Source organism: Podarcis tiliguerta, assembly GCF_965153285.1.
Source record: "Podarcis tiliguerta genome assembly, chromosome: 9".
Taxonomy (NCBI): domain Eukaryota; kingdom Metazoa; phylum Chordata; class Lepidosauria; order Squamata; family Lacertidae; genus Podarcis; species Podarcis tiliguerta.
In genome coordinates, this window is record NC_139542.1 from 13,354,839 (window position 1) to 13,375,655 (window position 20,817).

General features: G+C 43.0%; 2 protein-coding genes across 4 annotated transcripts; one reads left to right on the forward strand and one right to left on the reverse strand.

Annotated features, from left to right (window-relative positions):
• The first annotated feature begins 174 nt into the window (after positions 1 to 174).
• On the forward strand, positions 175 to 6,681 carry MRPS18C (mitochondrial ribosomal protein S18C). The gene is made up of 6 exons (XM_083398840.1): positions 175 to 334; positions 3,228 to 3,289; positions 5,097 to 5,180; positions 6,095 to 6,152; positions 6,418 to 6,477; positions 6,563 to 6,681. Exons 1-6 carry the CDS (start codon positions 244 to 246, stop codon positions 6,637 to 6,639), a joined length of 432 nt encoding a protein of 143 aa, XP_083254966.1. The 5' UTR covers positions 175 to 243; the 3' UTR covers positions 6,640 to 6,681.
• A 1,017-nt stretch (positions 6,682 to 7,698) lies between these two features.
• Positions 7,699 to 19,609, reverse strand: ABRAXAS1 (abraxas 1, BRCA1 A complex subunit). 3 transcript variants are annotated; one of them, XM_083398548.1, is made up of 9 exons: positions 19,382 to 19,609; positions 17,349 to 17,439; positions 15,993 to 16,029; positions 15,033 to 15,099; positions 13,378 to 13,571; positions 12,460 to 12,579; positions 10,442 to 10,526; positions 9,390 to 9,501; positions 7,699 to 8,170 (listed from the first exon to the last, which is right to left on the reverse strand). In XM_083398548.1, the coding sequence occupies exons 1-9, from the start codon at positions 19,481 to 19,483 to the stop codon at positions 7,740 to 7,742; spliced, it is 1,239 nt and encodes a 412-aa protein (XP_083254674.1). In that variant the 5' UTR covers positions 19,484 to 19,609; the 3' UTR covers positions 7,699 to 7,739. The 3 variants fall into 3 exon arrangements, with proteins under 3 accessions (XP_083254674.1, XP_083254675.1, XP_083254676.1); XM_083398549.1 differs by having other exon boundaries at positions 19,394 to 19,608; XM_083398550.1 differs by having other exon boundaries at positions 17,349 to 17,435; positions 19,394 to 19,606.
• Positions 19,610 to 20,817: the final 1,208 nt, after the last annotated feature.

Here is a 20,817-nt window from a genome sequence, read left to right on the forward strand (position 1 = left end):
GTGGGTATAAGAAAACTCGACCCAATGACCGTTGAGGGAAGGCGGGGCAAGGAGTGAAAGCCGTGCTGCGATTGGACTCCGTGTTTTGTTGACAGTTCGCACTGGGGGCCCTTGCGGCTTCTTCCCGGCGCGGCGCATGCGCGAGGCCTAAAACGTGTCACGGGACAGGAAATGTACCGAGAGGGAAGGATTTAGGTGCTGCTCTGTGCGTTTTCCGCAGCGGAAGCTTGGAAGGCGGAAAACATGGCTGCCTTGGCGATGGCAGCCAAGGACTCAGGGCGAGTTTTCTGCCTCTTCGCTGGCGCAAGGAAGGGCGCTGTTTCCTCTGGTGCAGGTAAGAGACGGAAGGTCCCAGGGAGGGAGTTTGCTTCTTTCGCTAAGGCGTAGCCTGCCTCAGGGCCGGATTTAGGTTTGATGAGGCCCTCAGCTGCTGAAGGTAATGGGCCCCTTTATATGGTCACTGTTTTTTGTGTTGAATATATGTTATATGGTAATTTATGGACCTAATAAGTATCTAAAACCATTTGGACATGTTGCCTTGCAACCAATCCATGCAGAATGTAAGGTAAAGGTAAAGGGACCCCTGACCATTAGGTCCAGTCGTGGCCGACACTGGGGTTGTGGTGCTCATCTCGCATTATTGGCCAAGGGAGCCAGCGTACAGCATTTGGGTCATGTGGCCAGCTTCTGGCGAACCAGAGCAGCGCACGGAAATGCCGTTTACCTTCCCGCCGGAGCGGTACCTATTTATCTACTTGCAGTTTGACGTGCTTTCGAACTGCTAGGTTGGCAGGAGCAGGGACCAAGCAATGGGAGCTCACCCCGTCGTGGGGATTAAAACCGACGACCTTCTGATCGGCAAGTCCCCTAGGCTCTGTGGTTTAACCCACAGCGCCACCCATGTCCCTATGCAGAATGTAGGCACCCTATATATAGAAGTGAGCAAACCAGTGATATTTTAGGGAGCAGGCTAGCAGGCAGGGCCCATTAATTACATCATTGGAGCCTACACAACATAAAACACTGTTGCTGTATGTAGGTTTTATTTTACAGTGGTGCCTCGCAAGACGAAATTAATTCGTTCCGCGAGTCTCTTCGTCTAGCGGTTTTTTCGTCCTGCGAAGCAACCCTATTAGCGGATTAGCGCTGTTAGCGGTTTAGCGGCTATTAAAGGCTTAAGGGATTAGCGGATTAGCTGCTAAAAGGCTATTTGCGGTTTAGCGGCTTAGAAAAAGGGGGTGGGGAGCGGAAAAAAATCTCAAGACTCGCAAGACATTTTCGTCTTGCGAAGCAAGCCCATAGGGAAATTCGTCCTGCGAAGCGCATCGAAAAACGGAAAACCCTTTCGTCTAGCGGGTTTTCCGTCTTGCGTGGCATTCGGCTTGCGGGGTACCACTGTATTTGTTTTTTAACTTATATTTTGGACATGTACATCCGGGTTTTTTTTCCTTTAAAATTTTTGGGGCCCCAAGAAAGTGGGGCCCTAAGCTATAGCTTGTTTAGCCATCCAGCACTGGCCTGCCTTGTGATAATAGGAATACCTAAGAGCTTTAAGCTTGAATAAACAAAACAAATGGGCACCGTTTTTCTATGCATTGCAACGTAGTAACATGCAGCACAAAACCTATGTACGTTTATTGCTAGGGAGTAAGTCCTGCTTGTCGTCAATAAGTGGGCACACTTTTGAAGTGTTAAAATAACTGGTTCATATTTCTTCAGAAGGGACGTGGGTGGCGCTGTGGGTTAAACCACAGAGCCTAGGACTTGCAGATCAGAAGGTCGGCGGTTCAAATCCCCGTGATGGGGTAAGCTCCCGTTGCTCAGTCCCTGCTCTGCCAACCTAGCAGTTTGAAAGCACATCAAAGTGCAAGTAGATAAATAGGTATCACTCCGGCGGGAAGGTAAACAGCATTTTCGTGCGCTGCTCTGGTTTGCCAGAAGTGGCTTAGTCACGCTGACCACATGACCCGCAAGCTGTACGGCGGCTCCCTCGGCCAATAAAGTGAGATGAGCGCCACAACCCCAGAGTCAGTCAGGACTGGACCTAATGGTCAGGGGTCCCTTTACCTTTTCTTATTTCTTTAGAATAGCATGGGTGTAAGTAGCTCGAGCTAGGCTTAAATCCCTTATGCTTTACAGATATACTTAGGAAGAGCAGCTCCTCAAGCAAACCCTGAACCACATTATATATTAACTCTATAATTCCGTTCACTACGGCACTATTTGTAGATGTCCAAGGGTCTACATAACTCCATTGTGAAGCCAGATGTCTAGACTTACATATGCATTCATTGGCTCAAGGGCTGAAGCGGCTCAGCTTTTTCATAATGCTCATCAGTGTTGTATTTCAGCGTTCTGAACCTAGTGGAACTGAGGCTGATTTCACTAGAATCTGCACTTTGGATTTGGCTTGGTCTGGAATATTTCCCTTGTGCATGTTGGACCTTACAAAAGCCTTTAGAGAGAGCCTGTGTCACAATGATGTGTTGATGACATTGACTTGTGCTGATCCCTAGTAGATACCATCCACACAGGTTGTGGCCTATGCACTGCATGCTCGGCTCTTTCCATCTTTTTTTTTTTTAACTTGGTGTGCATTGTTACACACCCGTTTTAGCAGTGAATGCAATTAATTAGAAAATCTACTCTGAGGGATTTCCCCCGTTTGATCATCTTTGCATCCAATTGTGTGTCGTGGAATGCCAAAGCTGATGATTGGGAGCTTTCCTTAGCCTGTGTGCACTCTTTCTGAAGTAGTTGAAATCAGTAGTATAGTACTGCTTGCTGAATTCAATAGGAACACTACATTGCACCTCCTCCAGCCCACTTGGCTTCTGTGCTTGCTGTGGAGGAAGGGAATTTGCTTCCTCTTGAGGCTAGCATGAAACTAAGGGGGCTGAAAGAGGAGAGTGATCTGTTCCTCCTCTACCAGCCTGCTCATTCCTCTGCATAGATTTCCATACAGCTGCCTGCCTGGGAGTCTTTCTCATGTGTGGTCACTATGTTAAATATAAACACAAAAGCTGTGCTAACATCAGGGGTGGGGTGGGGAACCATTGCTGGTATATTAATGCATATCTGTTGGGTTATGATAAATCTCCACAAAAGTATTAAAAAGGGGAGATGGGCTTTGGGTGCTTTAACATTAATTCTTTGCTAGCTTTAAATTTCTTGTGAATACTTAAAAACATGTTGTGAGTGTGCTTTGTTACATATGTCTTTTCCAGTTGCATCATGGAGACGGGAGTGTAGTTCATATAGTGGACAGTTGTCCAGTAATGCAGATATGGTAAGAAATGTGTGTTACAATTAACATTCTAATCAGCCTACATATTTTTGAAAGTTTTCAAACTCAAAACATAGGATGGTAGTGGTTTGCACAGGTTGTACAATGACAATAAAGGTATTATTATTATTAAAGAAAATGTGTTGCAACTGCACTTTTTGCTGTGAAACTGCACAGGAGTCAGTATAAAATATATAAGAGCGTAATCAGGTATTTCTACTTTATTTAGGGCTCATTATCAACTGTAAACTGTAAACATAGAAGACACCTTGTTGGAAGATAGCCGAAGTAAAAATGAGTGTTTCAAAATTACAGTGTTTACAACAATCTTAATTTATTTACTCTGAAAACTGTGACGCGTAAAATACAGAACTTGTTTGGCAAATAATTAAAAGAAACTTTGTGTCAAGTTGGAAAATGGTGCCAAAATTATCAAGGAAGAATGGCTAAGGCTGTCAGTGGTAGCTAGCCACAACAGCTATGCCTCTGAATGCTTGTCTCTGGGATTGACAGGTGGCTGAGGCATCAGGTTGACAACAGGCTGCTGGCCTAGAAGGTCTCTTGGTGTGATCCAGCAAAGTCCTTATGAATCTCCCCAGGTGATCTTAGGCCAATTACTGCCTCTTAGCCTATTTTATTTATTCATTTATTTCATAAAAAATTACCGTATTTTTTGCTCTATAAGACTCACTTTTTCCCTCCTAAAAAGTAAGGGAAATGTGTGTGCGTCTTATGGAGCGAATGCAGGCTGTGCAGTTATCCCAGAAGCCAGAACAGCAAGAGGGATCGCTGCTTTCACTGCGCAGCGATCCCTCTTGCTGTTCTGGCTTCTGAGATTCAGAATTTTTTTTTCTTGTTTTCCTCCTCCAAAAACTAGGTGCGTCTTGTGGTCTGGTGCGTCTTATAGAACGAAAAATACGGTATATACTGCTTAATTGTAGAAAAAACCCCTCAAAGTGTTTTACAAAAAGGAAAAATAAAAATAAAAAACTACAACCATAATTAAAAACATACAGAAGGTTAAAACCACAATATAATAGATTAAAACAAATCAAAACTCACGCAAACTTTCTAAACATCTGGGTAGGCTTGTCCAAATATGAATGTCTTCAGTAGGCACCAAAAAAGAATACTGTGAAGGTGCCTGCCTGATATTAAATGTTTGACCACAGCCTGGTATAAATTACACTAGCCAATGCTTGTAAAACAAAGTGCCAGAAATAAGGTTAAAATTTCTACCTCGCCTTTCCTGTACTAGGATGGTACACAAGGGATTAAGATGTAGCAACATTTTATGAGCTGAGTACATATATATGAGGGGAGACAATCAAGAAGATTGATCAATGATGGATTCTGTTCTTACATTTAAAGTTTAATATAAGAACTATGTGGCAATTTTAAGATAAGTTAAAAAACTGCCCAGAAGCAGCCTTTTGCTTTTTTTTGACTATTCTATAAAACAGTTCTAACTAGAAGCCCCATTTGGTGGGTGAACCAAATAGACAGGTACCAGATATCTATGCTAGAGTCCAACCTAGGGCTGATTTTTGTGTAACATTTGCAAGGCACTTGCCCTGTATGATAGTATCATGTCTGCTTCAGCACTTAAGCCAGCAGTTCTCAACCTGTGGGTCCCCAGATGTTGTTGGACTACAGCTCCCATCATCCCTGAGCTTTGTCCTTTCTAGCTAGGGGTGATGGGAGTTGTAGTTCAACATCTGGGGACCCACAGGCTGAGAAAGGCTGACTTAAGCAGTCAGTACTAAAAGAAAGTAGAAAGACACTTCTGCTAAAACTATTTCTGTTTCAGCCTGTGCCAATGGACAATCCCTATAAGGAACCCCCTAAAAAGTGTGTCTTGTGTGGGGTAGCTGTTGACTACAAAAATGTACAGGTAAATTCCTCTGTATTTGTTGTGTTTGTTGTCAAGGTGTATTAAAGAAGGCTGAGCAAAATCCGGCCTATGCTTATCAGAGGAGATCATACTAGTTCACTTGTATACACTCCTACGTGTTACAAGAATACTGCTTCAGGGCGGTACTTTTGCAACATTTCTGTTCCTTTCATGTGGCTCCGTTCACCTCGGAGTGAATGCCACTGGCACTAAATATGTAAAATTAAAATTCACTCTTTTGGAATACACTCAGGAATACGTGCAAGGAAAATATAACAAGATCAGTTGCATGTTGGAAATCCAAAGTATGCCTTGGGCACATGCCAAATCCCCATGGCTATTTGACTTAAGGTGCGGAGGCAGGGTAGTTGCAGGAATGCAGAATACTGTGCTTGCCCAGCACATGTGGTTGCTAGGGTGTCACCTTGTAAGTACAATAATTCTACACCTAATAACCAAGAGTAGGAGGTGTAAAGCCAAGTCAAGCAAGCATAGAAACAGGATTACATTTGGAATAAAGTATATAACATTGCTGCATCTCTTAACCATGGCTATATCAGGATTATCTTGTGGGCTCACGTGCTTCTTCTCTTGCATACAAAATAGTTTCTATACCTGTGGTACAGTGTTAAGTTTCACCCAGTCTTAAGTGCACGGGGCCTCTACTTTGGTTTATCCTATCAATCCTCTGGTCTTCCTTTGGATTCCACTTTGCAGACTGACTGGCCATACAAAACAGAAACTACATTTTAAATTGTTTTCTGCTTGTGAAATTTCAGTACTTAATTTTCTTTAAATATTGCATGATTGGTATGTTTAAGTGAACTGTGGAGATTTGCTACAAATATGTAAAAAAAAAAAAGAAGAAATCAAAATGTTGCTTAATATTTGTTAATTTTTTCCTCCTTCAACAGCTTTTATCACAGTTTATTTCACCATACTCTGGTCACATTTTGGGAAGGCATATAACAGGTATGTGAGAGATTTAGCAGTATTATATTGAAGGTAAATGCTTTTCACTACTTATTAATTTTAAGGCTATTTAAATAGCCAGCCAACTTTGACCTGTGCATCATTCTGAATTATATTGAATTTGGTTTCTAAAACTTAAATCGAGACCAGTCTTGAGTGCTTATATTTTTAAAAGCCCCTTATAGGTTTAATCTGCATTGATAAAGGAATTGATCTTTTGATGTTTTCAAATGAAGTGGCTTTTAAGGATTTTTTGATTTTACAGGCTTATGTATGAAGAAGCAGCAAGAGGTTGCAAAAAATATTAAAAGAGCCCGACAACTGGGTGAGCATCTTTTTAAAATATGGAGGTACTTAGATGTTTTGCAAATTGCTTTGTTTCTAAAGCTTCTGAATTTATTATGTTGCAGGATTTATGTCGGTTACATATAAGGACCCAACATTCCTCAGCGACCCTAAAGTATGTAGTATCAAATATCCAGAATGAATTATGTTAAGTGTACGTTAATAAAACTGATTTTGTAACTGATTTGTAGTCATTCCTGGTACATCCTTAATAAGCAAACCACTAGCACGTCAGATACGATCCTGTTAATTCTGCTGTATACAGAGAACAAAGGATTGCCATGTGAATGGCAGAATGCTTCTCCTCTGTGCTAATAATCATGTCATTCTTCAAATGGCTGTCATTTTGTATGCAAGATGGAAAACATGCTGTCATAAAATGAAATAAAAATAAAGAAGAAAACACATGCTGTCATGCCTAACAATAAAAATACCTACTTGGAAGCAAGTATCTATGTATAATGGGGCTTACTCCTAGGTAGGTGTAGGCTTGGCGCATCTGTGTGCTATATTACTATGTACTATATTGCTCCGTGTGGAAAATGGAGTAGTGGAACACAATCAAAGGCAGTATCATGAATGAAGAATTTGTATTAAGGTCTTGCCCATTTCTCTGTAGGCTGACATGAAACCATGTTTAGCCTTCAATTCAGCTGCTTCGCTTTCAAGCACAGCATGTTACTTAATGGGTTATAACCATTTTGTATCCTACTGATGACAGAAGACTCTGATCCAGTGGAGGAGGAGATTTCCCCCTGCTTTCCTCTGCAGACCTGTGCACCACCCGTTTTTGCTCCAGAGGGTTGGTGGACCCTTTGGAATTACATGGGAGGCAGCAGGAGAACCTGAAGAGGGGAGGAACTAGTGAAAATCACCTCTCCTCCTTTCCCTCAAGAGAAGCCTCCACTGGATCAAAGAGGGACAGCAGGATAATTCTTAGTCCAGCCTTGGAGAAAACAAACATGGTACTATCAGTACAGTACATTTTGTGCTGAAGTCTTCCACCAGGCATAATCCCTGTGGAAAATAAGGAGTACAAAATCTACTGAGGAAGAAACTAGACTATTTTGTCCCCCCCCCCCCAAAATTGTGGGGATTAATGCTGGTTTAATTTTTGATGGGTGAGTTTTCATAAACAAGACTCTTCCCCCCCCCCCCCCCCCCGAAACCATGAACAAATGGAAAGTTATATAGGCAACAATTTCTGGGGAAAAAGAAATCCTTTATCTGTACTGAAAGGGATTAAAAACTTGGAGATACTCTGCGTTCTTCAGGCTCTTTTGTAACATCCTCATCAGGTTCGGTGTCACTGGTTGGAATGTTTGTTTCTTGGTCACTGTTCTTTTGATCCTCCCGAAATAGATTTCGACGAAGTTTGAAAGATCGTAGCCTTTTGAATGGCTTTGGTCCACTTGTAGTTACAGTAGCCTTTCGCTTAATTACCTGCCTTGTCTCAGCTTCAGGGAGACTATTTTCTTTGAACATTAAGGTCAGCCAGTCCATTATTCTTGTGTTGTGGTCAATGTTGCAGCAATGCTTAGAAATCTGTCTTCCTTTTAAAGTAACACTGCTTGACTGCAGTCCAGAATTTGGGAAAAGGTTTTGCAAAGCTTGACAGAGGAAAATATTTTCTTTCGATTCATCTGGATGACTTTTCTTCGTTTGGGTAACTTCTGAAACAGACAGAGGGTATTTTCTTTTGATACAACAGCTACATCAGCCTACAAGACTTCCAACTGCGTAGAATAGCAGCTGCTTGACTGGTAACTATTTAATGAGCAGTCCTAAGACTTTGGCAAGCCTCGAGTCCCTTGATTTGGATGACGTGACAAACTATGGTTAAGGAAAGGCAAAAAGCATGGGGCCTGAGACTTGCCGAAGCCTTTTAATATTGTGCGAAACTACAGCTTAATAAAACATCCAACCATAGCATATGTGAAATAGCAGCTCATATATTCTAAATATCTGAACTATTTGCTTAACATGCCTTTTGCAACATCAGGGTCATTTCTAGACAAGTAAGTATCAATAATAATAATTTATTATTTGTACCACGCCCATCTGGCTAGGTTTCCCCAGCCACTCTGGACAGCTTCCAACAACAGTTAAAAATACATTAAAATGTCACACATTAAAAGCTTCCCTAAACAGGGCTGCCTTCAGATGTCTTCTAAAAGTCTGGTAGTTGTTCTTCTCTTTGACATCTGACGGGAGGGCATTCCACAGGGCGGGTGCCACTACCAAGAAGGCCCTCTGCCTGGTTCCCTGTAACCTCACTTCTCACAATGAGGGAACCGCCAGAAGGCCCTCGGCGCTGGACCTCAGCATCTGGGCAGAACGATTGGGGTGGAGACGCTCCTTCAGGTATACTGGGCTGAGGCCGTTTATATATCTATATATCTATATCAGAGGTAGCCAGCCTAGTGTCATCCAATTGGCTGTTGTATTCTTAACCATTACCGACCCCTGCCAGCATGGCCAGGGATCAGGGTGGTGAAAGCCGAAGTGCAATAACAGCTGTAGGGCACTGCGTAGCCTATTCCTGATCTATGCTCTTGATTCCTATTGTAGAATTCTGAGTAGTGCCTGATTAAGTGTGTAAGCTCTTTTTACAGGAGCAAAGGCTGGCAAGTAAACTGAAGATACCAAAGGTAAAGGGAATCCAGTGACAATCCATAAGCGCACCCCTGCTTTAGAATCAGAACCAAGAGATTGAATTTAAGATCCTAGGACAGGTATTGAAGTAGGAACCTGTAAATCTTATTCTTCTGTCTCCTACATTTCTATGGAGCTTTCACTAAAAGGGAATGCGGGTTCCTATTTCAGCTCTAGAAGATTACGTACCCTGTAAGTTTAATGACATGGAACAGAAAGTTAGGTGTTTTAAGTTACCTGCAGTTTGCATCTGTTCTTTTTTCCTTCGTACTTCTTGTCTCAGTTGATCTACTTCTGCTAGCAGATTCTCTACTGATCTTTCACTATCTGCTACTTTACTGCCTATATTCTAGGAGAGAGGGAAAATATGGGACACCTTGTGGAATAAATTGTCATCTTATCCGTATACAAATAATTCATAAAAAAGCTTAATCAAAATGTTTAACAGCCAACTGATGGTGGCTATCCTCTACCTCCACAGTTGGAAGTAGCAAGGCGTCTGAATACCAGCTGCTGGAAATCACAGAAAGGGAGAGAGTTGCTCTTGCACTCATGTTCTGCTTACTGGTTTCCCACAGGCGTCTGGTTGGCCACTGTGAGAACAGGATACTGGACTAAATGGGCCACTGGCCTGATGCAGCAGAGCTATTCTTATAAAACTGAGGCACTCTCTATGTGTGCTGTTGGAGACTAGATAATGCTGTCACCGAACACTTAACTTCCTGAATAAAAGTTGTGTGATTAAGCTTTCAGGTGACCCCAGCACAACAGGTTTTTCTGGAGTACAGCCTAAATAAGTGTACCGTATTTTTTGCTCTATAAGACTCACTTTTTCCGTCCCAAAAAGTAAGGGGAAATGTGTTTGTGTGTGTGTTATGGAGCGAATACAGGCTGCGCAGCTATCCCAGAAGCAAGAACAGCAAGAGGGATTGCTGCTTTCACTGTGCAGCGATCCCTCTTGCTGTTCTGGCTTCTGAGATTATTTTTTCTTGTTTTCCTCCTCCAAAAACTAGGTGCGTCTTATGGTCTGGTGCGTCTTATAGAGCGAAAAATACGGTAATTCTGCACATGGCACTCATTTCCCTACCTATGGTTATTACTAGGATACACAATAATATTATATCTGCCTGGTGCACAAGTTAATGGGGTTTACTTTTCCCTAATTTCCAGCTTCAGGACATTTTGCTCCAACATTTCTTCATATAGATTGTGTTGCCAAACACTTATTTCAAACTTTGTGTTACTGGTTAAAAGGTGCGTGAGAAGTTTTCCAAAAGCATGTAACTTACCTCCATTTCCTCCTGCAAGGTGGCAGACATTTCAGCAGTCTTCAGAACCTCTTTTAGAGACCCATCTTCATTAAAAAATTCTGACCTTTTGATACAAAAAAGAAAAAATAGAATGTACTATTTCCATCTGCCATTTTATGCGAAGTGGCTTTTGAAATCTCTAAATTTTGGCACTGACAATTGAACACAACCTTTAAAAAAAGGTAAAGGACCCCTGACAGTTAAGTCCAGTTGCAGACGACTCTGGGGTTGCGGCGTTCATCTCACTTTACAGGCCGAGGGAGCTGGCGTTTGTCCGCAGACAATTTTTCTGGGTCATGTGGCCAGCATGACGAAACCAGAGCAGCACATGGAAACGCCATTTACCTTCCCACCACAGCGGTACCTATTTATCTACTTGCACTGGTGTGCTTTTGAACTGCTAGGTTGGCAGGAGTCGGGACAGAGTAATGAGAGCGCACCCCGTCGCAGGGATTTGAACCACTGACCTTCTGATCGGCAAGCCCAAGAGGCTCAGTGGTTTAGACCACAGCGCCACCTGCGTCCCTTAGCTGACATGAAAACCTATAGGAATAAGCAGGAAATCTCAAGCACTAGGGCATTTAGGAGACAATGCTCGCTGATGGAATTGCTGGTTAAAATAAGACAAGTTTGTTTATAGCAAGTTAAAAGTCAAACTCCAGTGTAGTGAGTGGAGTTCTTAAAATAATGCAAGTTTTTCCTTAGTAAACATCAGACAGTCCAGCTTTCTAGGCTGAAGCCAACCATCCACCCCCCTTTTTAAAAATTACTTATCCCAACAGGGAAATTGAGCCACTGATAAACAAGAGGGGAGAATCCTGAGGTTTGCAGAATTAAAACAAAACAAAACTTATTAACACCGCCAAAAGAGGAGCAGCACTTAAAACAAAACAAAAGTCCAATGAGGACTGAGCATGCTTGTAAGATACAAGCAGGCACAGAATGCTGAGTGTCAGGAGGAGAGAAAAATGGAAAGCCAAAGGAGGAAGGTGAATTGGCTTGCTTGGCCCTCATTGTGGTCTGGTTCACATATAGCACTAAGCATAAATGCCCAAGCTCACAAGTACTTGCAGCAGAAATTGCAAGCACTTTGCTCCTGCCTGAACCTGGGTTTGTGGTTTGTCTCACTTGACAAACTGCAAGCGATAGCCAAGGTTTGCTCTTGGCTCACTGTCCAGTGTTTGTCGGAGGGAGACAGACCACAAGGCTGAGGTTTAAATACAACACTATGCCAAACAATGGCTTTGTTGCAGGTAGCACAGCACCATGAGGACTGAAGGAGCAAAGTGGCCACTATTTCTGCTTTGATTACCTGTGCACTCACGCTGAGCTATGGTTTAGCTTGATTTTACATGCATACTGGGCCAATTTGTAATATCCAGGAAGAGGCCATAGCTGGAACAGCAGCACTCCTATTAGGGGAGATGAAGACACACTGTAGTATTTAAAAATACTTAAAAATGGAAAGCGTAATGCTGGTGGTCAACAAAAGGGGTTTAAAGACTGTCTCAAGGCAAATCTAAAAAAAATGTAGTATAAACACTGACAACTGGGAAACACTGGCCTGCGAGCGCTCCAGTTGGAAAACAGCCTCTACCAAAGGTGTCGTGGGCTTCTTTGAAGGCACTCAAACTCAGGATGCAAGGGAGAAATGTGCTAAGAGGAAGGTATGCTTGGCAAATCCACACAGTGATCAACTCCTGCCCGGAAACCAATGTCACCACTGTGGAAGGATGTGTGGATCCAGAATTGGCCTCCACAGTCACTTACGGACTCACTGTTAAAACCGTGTTTATGGAAGACAATCTTACTTGGCTATGAGTGATCGCCAAAGAAGATGATGTATTTGTGTGTGTATATATGTGCATATATACACACACGCATACAAATATATATACAAATACACACACACACACACACACATCTATGCTGCTAGCTGGCAATCATTTGGAGTCACCAAAAACGCAATGCAAAAAATTTAAACATCCTTTTCATACCTGTGTTTTGCAACTGCTCTACAATAGCCGGAAGAAATACATGAACTGGACGCTGTATGATATCCGTGCTCTTCTGCCATTCTCAGATTGGCAATAACAAGAGGAACTTTCTCAAAAGGACTTTAGAAAAGGATAAATAGAAGAATTTAATATAACTACAATGGGAAGGTTTACTGAGTGCACGAAATAGTGCCATTCCATTATTAATTCTTAAGACAACTTACCGTATTTTTCGCCCTATAGGACGCACTTTTCCCCCTCCAAAAATGAAGGGGAAATCTGTGTGTGTCCTATGGGGCGAATGCAGGCTTTCGCTGAAGCTTGGAGAGCGAGAGGGGTGGGTGCGCACTGACCCCTCTCGCTCTCCAGGCTTCAGGAAGCTATCAGCAAGCCTGGGGAGCCCACAGATAGCAGCCTGCTTCCTGGAGCGCGGGGCGCGCTGAAAGCAGAGCGCCCCACGCTTCGGGCAGACATCGGGCAGCCCCACAAGCTCGGGGGACAGCGTGGAGGTGCACCGCCGCCATCCCGCTGTTCCCCGACCTGGTTTGGAGGCTGGCGCTCGGGAGAAGCGCACTTCTCCCCAGCACCAGCCCCACAAGCTCGGGGGACAGCGGGGAGGCGGAGCGCCGCCATCCCGCTGTTCCCCGACCTGGTTTGGATTCCCCGACCTGGTTTTGGGGGGAAATAAAAGAATTTTTTTCCCTTTATTTCCCCCCAAAAAAACTAGGTGCGTCCTATGGGACGAAAAATACGGTACTTTTAAGAATAGTTGTATAGGATTGCTTTGTGCGTCCCACTAAGTTCAATGTGGTTTACTCCCAGGTTTCCAGCCTTACAAAAAAATCTTATACATTCTTACATGGGAGTTATATTTCATTGAGTTACAGAAGTACACTAAAGGATAATGAATATACTTACCCTTCTTGCGGTTTATGTAAGGCATATTCAAGTTTGTAAGTGGATAAATTTGAAGACGTTGGGCTGAAAGTCAGTAACAGAAAAACAAGGCCCTGATTTGCCAAGTGTGACTGTAAATGCTTATGAAGAAGTCGCTCTCTGAACGTCATTGTCTGGTCAGTATTACGCCTGAGTTTGTACCAGCCCACCACAGTCTGGAAAAGAAATGGCAATCTGAAAATTAGATACAGCTTCTTTAAACAACAACAACAACTATTTATTATTCATACCCCGCCCATCGGGCTGGGTTTCCCCAGCCACTCTGGGCGGCTTCCAACAAAACACTAAAATACAATAACCTATTAAACATTAAAAGCTTCCCTAAACAGGGCTGCCTTCAGATGTCTTCTAAAAGTTTGGTAATTATTTTTCTCTTTGACATCTGGTGGGAGGGCGTTCCACAGGGCGGGTGCCACTTCCGAGAAGGCCCTCTGCCTGCTTCCCTGTAACTTGGCTTCTCGCAGTGAGGGAACTGCCAGAAGGCCCTTGGCACTGGACCTCAGTATCCGGGCAGAACGATGGAGGTGGAGATGCTCCTTCAGGTATACTGGACCAAGGCCGTTTAGGGCTTTAAAGGTCAGCACCAACCCTTTGAATTGTGCTCGGAAACGTACTGGGAGCCAGTATAGGCCTTTCAAGACTGGTGTTATATGGTCTCGGCGGCCGCTGCCAGTCACCAGTCTAGCTGCCGCATTCTGAATTAGTTTTAGTTTCCGGGTCACCTTCAAAGGTAGCCCCACACAGAGCGCATTGCAGTAGTCCAAGTGGGAGATAACTAGAGCATGCACCACTCTGGCAAGACAGTCTGCGGGCAGGTAGGGTCTCAGCCTGCATACCAGATGGAGCTGATAAACAGCTGCCCTGGACACAGAATTGACCTGTGCCTCCATGGACAGCTTTGAGTCCAAAATGACTCCCAGGCTGCGCACCTGGTCCTTCAGGAGCACAGTTACCCCATTCAGGACCAGGGAGTCCTCCACACCCGCCCGTCTGCTGTCCCCCCAAAACAGTACTTCTGTCTTGTCAGGCTTCAACCTCAATCTGTTAGCCGCCATCCATCCTCCAACCGCCTCCAGACACTCACACAGGACCTTCACCGCCTTCACTGGTTCTCATACCTCTTACATAATGGCTGAGAGTCACCCTATTGCTGGTGCTAAAAGGTGATTTTACCTGGGTTCCCTAAGACTCAGCTTAGCTTGTCTTCTGAGAGGCACTGGAATTTCCACCAGCCAAGGTACTAGGCCATACTTAAAATGCCTCTTTGGTAACAACCTTGTGCTCATAATGTGAAAAGTTGAAAAACCATGTCACTGCCAGAGCAACTGATTGCATGTTCGCTCTGAAGTATGGTCCATTGTGTTCAATTGAGCTTCTTTGCCAATAAGTATGTGGAGATAGCAGTCAAAAGCTGCAATTCTAGACACACTTATATTTACTTGGAGTAAGCCCACTGAACTCACTGGGACTTACCTAAAAGTAAAACCTGCCTGTACATGTCTAATAAGAACCAGTCTGTAGGATATTATGCATGCATTTAAACAAGAATATAGTAGTAATCTATAGTATCCATACATTTTTGTTTTGTGAAGAGGTTAGTTCTAAATGCAAAATACCTTTTTGCAACTCGACAATATATTATTCAGCAGTGGCTCGTTCAATTCTCCTGCCGAGTTGTAAAAGCTGGAAAAAATAAGAGGAATCCCAAGGGCAACAGATGCTGAATCAAAGACATTTCTAGAGTGGCTAGAGTGGTTTTTATTACTAAGCTTCACACATTTGCTCATACAGCAAATGAACACAGGGTATAATGATAATTTCAATAAAAATACAGAAATCAAATTCTTTGGAAGAGAAGGAAGCCATGAAGAAAATCATGTAACATCTTCTACCCTAAAATAAAAATCACTTTGATTTACTGACTCTCCATATGTATTATTAAACATCAATTGAAGGCATATTTATTTACCCAGGTTTTTGCCACGTGAGGACCCTAGCACCAATATGTATTCAATGACTGGTTGCTAAAATTGGTGGTTGATTTTTTTTATCCTTGTTTTTAAATTTTGGTTGGTTGTACATTGCCCTGAACTCCTATGGAGGACATGCAACTAATAAATGCCCTGAATAAATAAATATAAATACAGTGGTACCTCCGGTTAAGAACTTAATTCGTTCCGGAGGTCCGTTCTTAACCTGAAACTGTTTTTAACCTGAAGCACCACTTTAGCTAATGGGGCCTCCTGCTGCCGCTGCGCCACCAGAGCACGATTTCTGTTCTCATCCTGAAGCAAAGTTCTTAACCCGAGGTAATATTTCTGGGTTAGCGGAGTCTGTAACCTGAAGCGTATGTAACCTGAACTCTCTAAACATGCTTCTCTTGCTTACTTAAACAGCAAACATTTATCTGTGAGCAAGCCCCACTGAAATAAGTTTCCTTAGGCGTGCATATTCTGTTACCATGATCCAAGGCTCTGACTGAATCCAACGCATGAAGTGCTCCATGTGAGGGTTTTACTATCCCCTTGTATGAAACAGAATTGAAGTTTCTTTCTGAAATAGGGTACAGCACTTACCTGAAGGGTTGGTAGCATGGAATGTGACTTTGTATATCTGAAAATGAAACGACATCTTACTTTCCCCTGAACGATTGTGTACGCATAGCTCTGCACAATGCGGTCTGCTGACAGTAATAACTGAATTCTGTGTTCAGTCACAACCTTACAAGATACTCAAATACTTTTAATATTTATTACATCTGCTAGTCGCTTTGTACAAAAAAAGGCTTAGAGTGACTTAAGATGAAGTACTGCTAAAATCAACTGAAAGTCAGAAAAATTAAGAACAACGTACAATATAAAATTCCTAAAATGCTCGCCCACATTCCATTTATATACTTCAAATGGTGGATAAGCAAAAGTCCATGTGACTAAAGAGCCTTGAAAAAGAAGTATACAGCTGGGTATATCCACTAAAATCACACATCACAGGTATTTTCTCTCATGTGTATAATGACACACAACCTACTACAGTAAATTTGAAGATCTATGTAATTTTTCTTCCTCAAAAACAAAGTAGACAGGCCTTTGATCACATTCTGCTGCTCTGAAGAGATAGGAGTGTCAAGGGAGCATTATGAAAAGCTGTATAGAAATAAAAGAACTACACAGCCACAGGACAAACCTGGAGATAACACTATTCCTTGTGGGGGAGGAAAGGACCAGTTGCGGTATAAAATAGATTCTGCTGCTAAACACCATGGAATCCCACAGAATGACTTCACAGCAGCTCAGAAGCAGTGCAGCACCATCACCGCATTCAATTATACTGGTACGCTCAAGCACTAATAATAGTATTTTACAAGCGCCACATAATGTTCATTCCACCCCAAAGGAAATGCATCAGTTGGTGACTGGCAGAATCCGAGACCAGGGAGAGGAGTCGGTGGAAGAAGACTGGAAAAAGTTTAAAGATTATTTACAGAAATACTGTAAAATTAATGAATGTTAAAAGATTCTTGGAATAAAGTTATATGGCTTTAGTAGAAATGTTATAAGGATTTAAGTATAAATAGATTAATGGAATTTTAAAGGTAAAATAAGGTTAGAATGTGCTAGGATAATTATAGCACAGATAACATAGGAAGATGGAAAGGAATTGCTGAAACATTTGACAGAAGTGGAATACCAAAAGGGAGGTGTGAGGAGGTCGGTGAAATAAGTGAATGAAAGATAAGATATTGAAATTGTTTGAGTGTTTCAAACTGTTTTTGTTTGGTTTTGTTAGTTTAATGTGTCTAGTGTTATGTAGTGTCTTTATATTGTATTGTATTGTTCTTTTTTCTGTTTTTATTTGGCTTTGTAGTGTGCAAATTGTTCAAAAAGCAATAAATATTATTATTATAAAAAAAGGAAATGCATCAGTTGACTTACCAATTGTATAGACAACTTCAGCACCATCCATCTGAGAGTCAGTAATGATGTCCTTGGCTTCAGATTTCACCTCCCCAAGGAGGAATCCTTCCTTTGCAATTGAAGAAACACCATAGTTACGTATCACTCCACTAGCAGGAGCTGTATAGTCAGTATTATTATTATTATTATTGTTACTGTGATCCACGCGACGGTCACCTCCAGACTGGATTATTGTAACTCGCTCTACGTGGGGCTGCCCTTGAGACTGACCCAGAAACTCCAGCGGGTGCAGAATGCCGCGGCGAGACTCCTCACGGGGTCCTCGCTGCGAGATCACATTCACCCGGTGCTATACCAGCTGCACTGGCTCCCGGTGGAGTACAGGATCAGGTTTAAGGTGCTGGTTTTAACCTTTAAAGCCCTATACGGCCTAGGACCCTCGTACCTACAGGACCTCTCCTGGTATGTCCCACAGAGGAACTTACGGTCTTCAAACAAAAACATCTTGAAGGTCCCAGGCCACAGAGAGGTTAGGCTGGCCTCAGCTAGAGCCAGGGCTTTTTCAGCTGTGGCTCCAATCTGGTGGAATGCTCTGTCACAAGAGACTAGGGGCCTGCGGGACTTGACATCTTTCCGCAGGGCCTGCAAGACAGAGCTGTTCCACCAGGCCTTTGGCCAGGGCACAGCCTGACTCCCTCCTTTGGCAATCTTCACAGAACTCTAGCCCAATGGTTGCCATCGATTTGAATTAATTTTATAATGAAATGATTTTAGAATGTTGTATTATTTTATTGTTGTTAGCCGCCCTGAGCCCGGCTTCGGCTGGGGAGGGCGGGATATATATAAAATTTATTATTATTATTACTAAGCCACGTTATATTTTGAATAAAAAAATCTCAAAGCGGTTTGCAGCCTCCATTAAAACATCAAATAAAACAATCCCGAATAAAACATTACTGAAGAAAGTAAAATATAATGTATACATCCAAAGTAACAAAATGAACAGGAATCTAAAATAATAGATTTCAAAACGAAACATTACAAAGGAGGTCAACTACAGAATGCATATTTAATGCAGCAAAGTTAGCAAAAGAAAGCAGGACAAAACAAAATTTTCAAAAGAAATCATTACTAAAGGAAGTCAAATATAAAACGCTCATTTAAAACAGCATAATTTAAGGGCTGGGCCTGGGCGGAAGTATTTGAGTCGTCCCCCTTCAAAAAACAGATAAAATCACACCCTTTGCCACTGACTAGTCCCAAATTTTAGCAAATTTGGAAGCATATTCTAACATTAAACTAACTATGGATGCTTCCAGGTGACTTGACCATAAAGCAACCATTATAGCTGTTTTGCAAGGAGGTTAGGCGACGTTGTGTCAAGCGAGTAGTGGCTATGGAGTGTCATACTACGACTAGGACCCGGGAGATCTGCGAGGAGGGAAATTTGAAATACATATATGTCAAGCACGCCCAAGACACAGCGGGGACACACAGCAGCATTTTATGGAGACGTGAAATCTTCCTGGGGAGGAGGGGAAGCTCAATTTAAGCCGTGCTTTTAAGAGGGGTCGCAGAGAGGGTTACGGTCCCTCTGTTGTTACAGACCCACGCAGGGCACCGGGCTGGCTGCGCGCACAAAGCACTCGGGTTTGGGAGTCACACGAGACGCGAGGCAACTCTTCCCAAAGTAAGTGGTGGAGAGGGGGGTCTGCGCGCGTTACAGCTCAGTCGCTGTCTAAAAGTGGGAAATGCACACGTGCATATATACACGCATGCATACAAACATATAACCAGGAGTGAAACTTGGTGCGGGAAGGGGCAGCCACGGCAGGAGATGCGCTCTCAATTGGCCTCTGCACACACACATACACAACAACAACAACAACAACACATCCTGGCTCCCTTTTACGCATAAAGCGTTCTCCCATTAAACAAGGACAAGAGGTGCCGGAGCGAAAGCACTTCCTCGGGGTAACCCGAAGGCACCCCCGTCCACTCCATGCGTAATGGAGAGGGGGGGATGTTAGCCAACGCGGGGCGAAGGGCACCTTTTTACGCACAGTGTCGGAGCCGCTGTTGACATGGTGGAAAGCGAGCGCGCCCACGAAGGCGCCCGAGAGGAGGGCCGTCGTGCTCTCGGCGGCTGCCATGGCCGGATCCGCTCCCAACGGGCCTGTTCAGCCGCGCGGCGGAAGGCGGGAGAGGCCGGCGGGGAAGGAAGCGAGGCCGGCTGCGAGCGGAGCAATGGCCGCGGCCGGCCCTGGAGACCCGACGAGAGAGGAGGCGGAGACATCGGGCGCCCAGAGGAAAAGAGGCCGCCCACTGGCACACAGAGAAAGGGATCTAAAGGGATCTGTATTTGTCTCCGTCGATCGAAACCAAATAAAGACACGTGTGTGTGTGTACATAAGGAATCAGTACACACACGCACAGCGTTTATCTGGTTTTTATTAAGATACACGCGAGAAACAAGGAATCATTGCAGGTGTCTTTCTTCGGCTTTTATTAACACACAAACAATAAACATAAGGAAACACACACACACGTGTGTTTTTGTTCGGTTTTTATTAACAAACAAACCTAAGGAATATATGTATATTGCACACCTTTATTTGGTTATCTATTTATTTTGGTTCCCTTCCCCCCATCGTAGTCAGCACAGTGAGTGATGATAGGAGCTGTAGTCTGAAAACAAATAAAGGTATCTAGGCACAATTTTAATTTATATAATTTAATTTATATAGCAATGTGAATAAGGTTTTCCTTTCCAGTTTTTAAGCATCCTTCTTGCCTGCCTCAAAAGTAGTAGATAATTCAGTGTGGGGGAGGTATGCACACTCCCAAATAGTTAAAAGCCAAAAACCTAATAGGAACTTTAACCAGTTATTGAATTAACCATTGCACTTTGGGTTTGAGGTTAAGGAGGAGCGTTCAAGAGTTACAAATTATTTTTGACTGCTATGTTGTGCAACTATAGCAGGTTGACAACCTGCATTTCAATAATAATAATAATAATAATACATACTATAACAACACACACCTCAGGTTTCTTGCACTTACAATGGTTGGGGAGGGGACAACTCATGGCACAAATACATTATATACCCTCAAGCACTGCCTACTAGTGTGGATGGGATTTTAGAAGCATAAAATTTGAAAGTGAACACTGCTAATATGTTTATTATAACCATGTGCATGGGAAAGGTGCTGTGAACTTCATGTCGGTGCTAATCTGCTATATATTTTGGAAACCTGTTCATTCTCTGTGCATCTGGGAACCTCTTACGACACCGTAACCAAATTTTGCATGGTGTTCTGGAGATGAGGAGCAGGGTTTCATCTACATTTGGGGGTGCCATTTTGAATCAAGATGGCGGAATGAACCTTTCAAAACGGCACTGATTTTACCCACTGATCTTAAAACTGCATTTATTTATTTTTTGTCTTCTTAGAATTCCAAAACATTGCTGGGTACAAAGCTGCT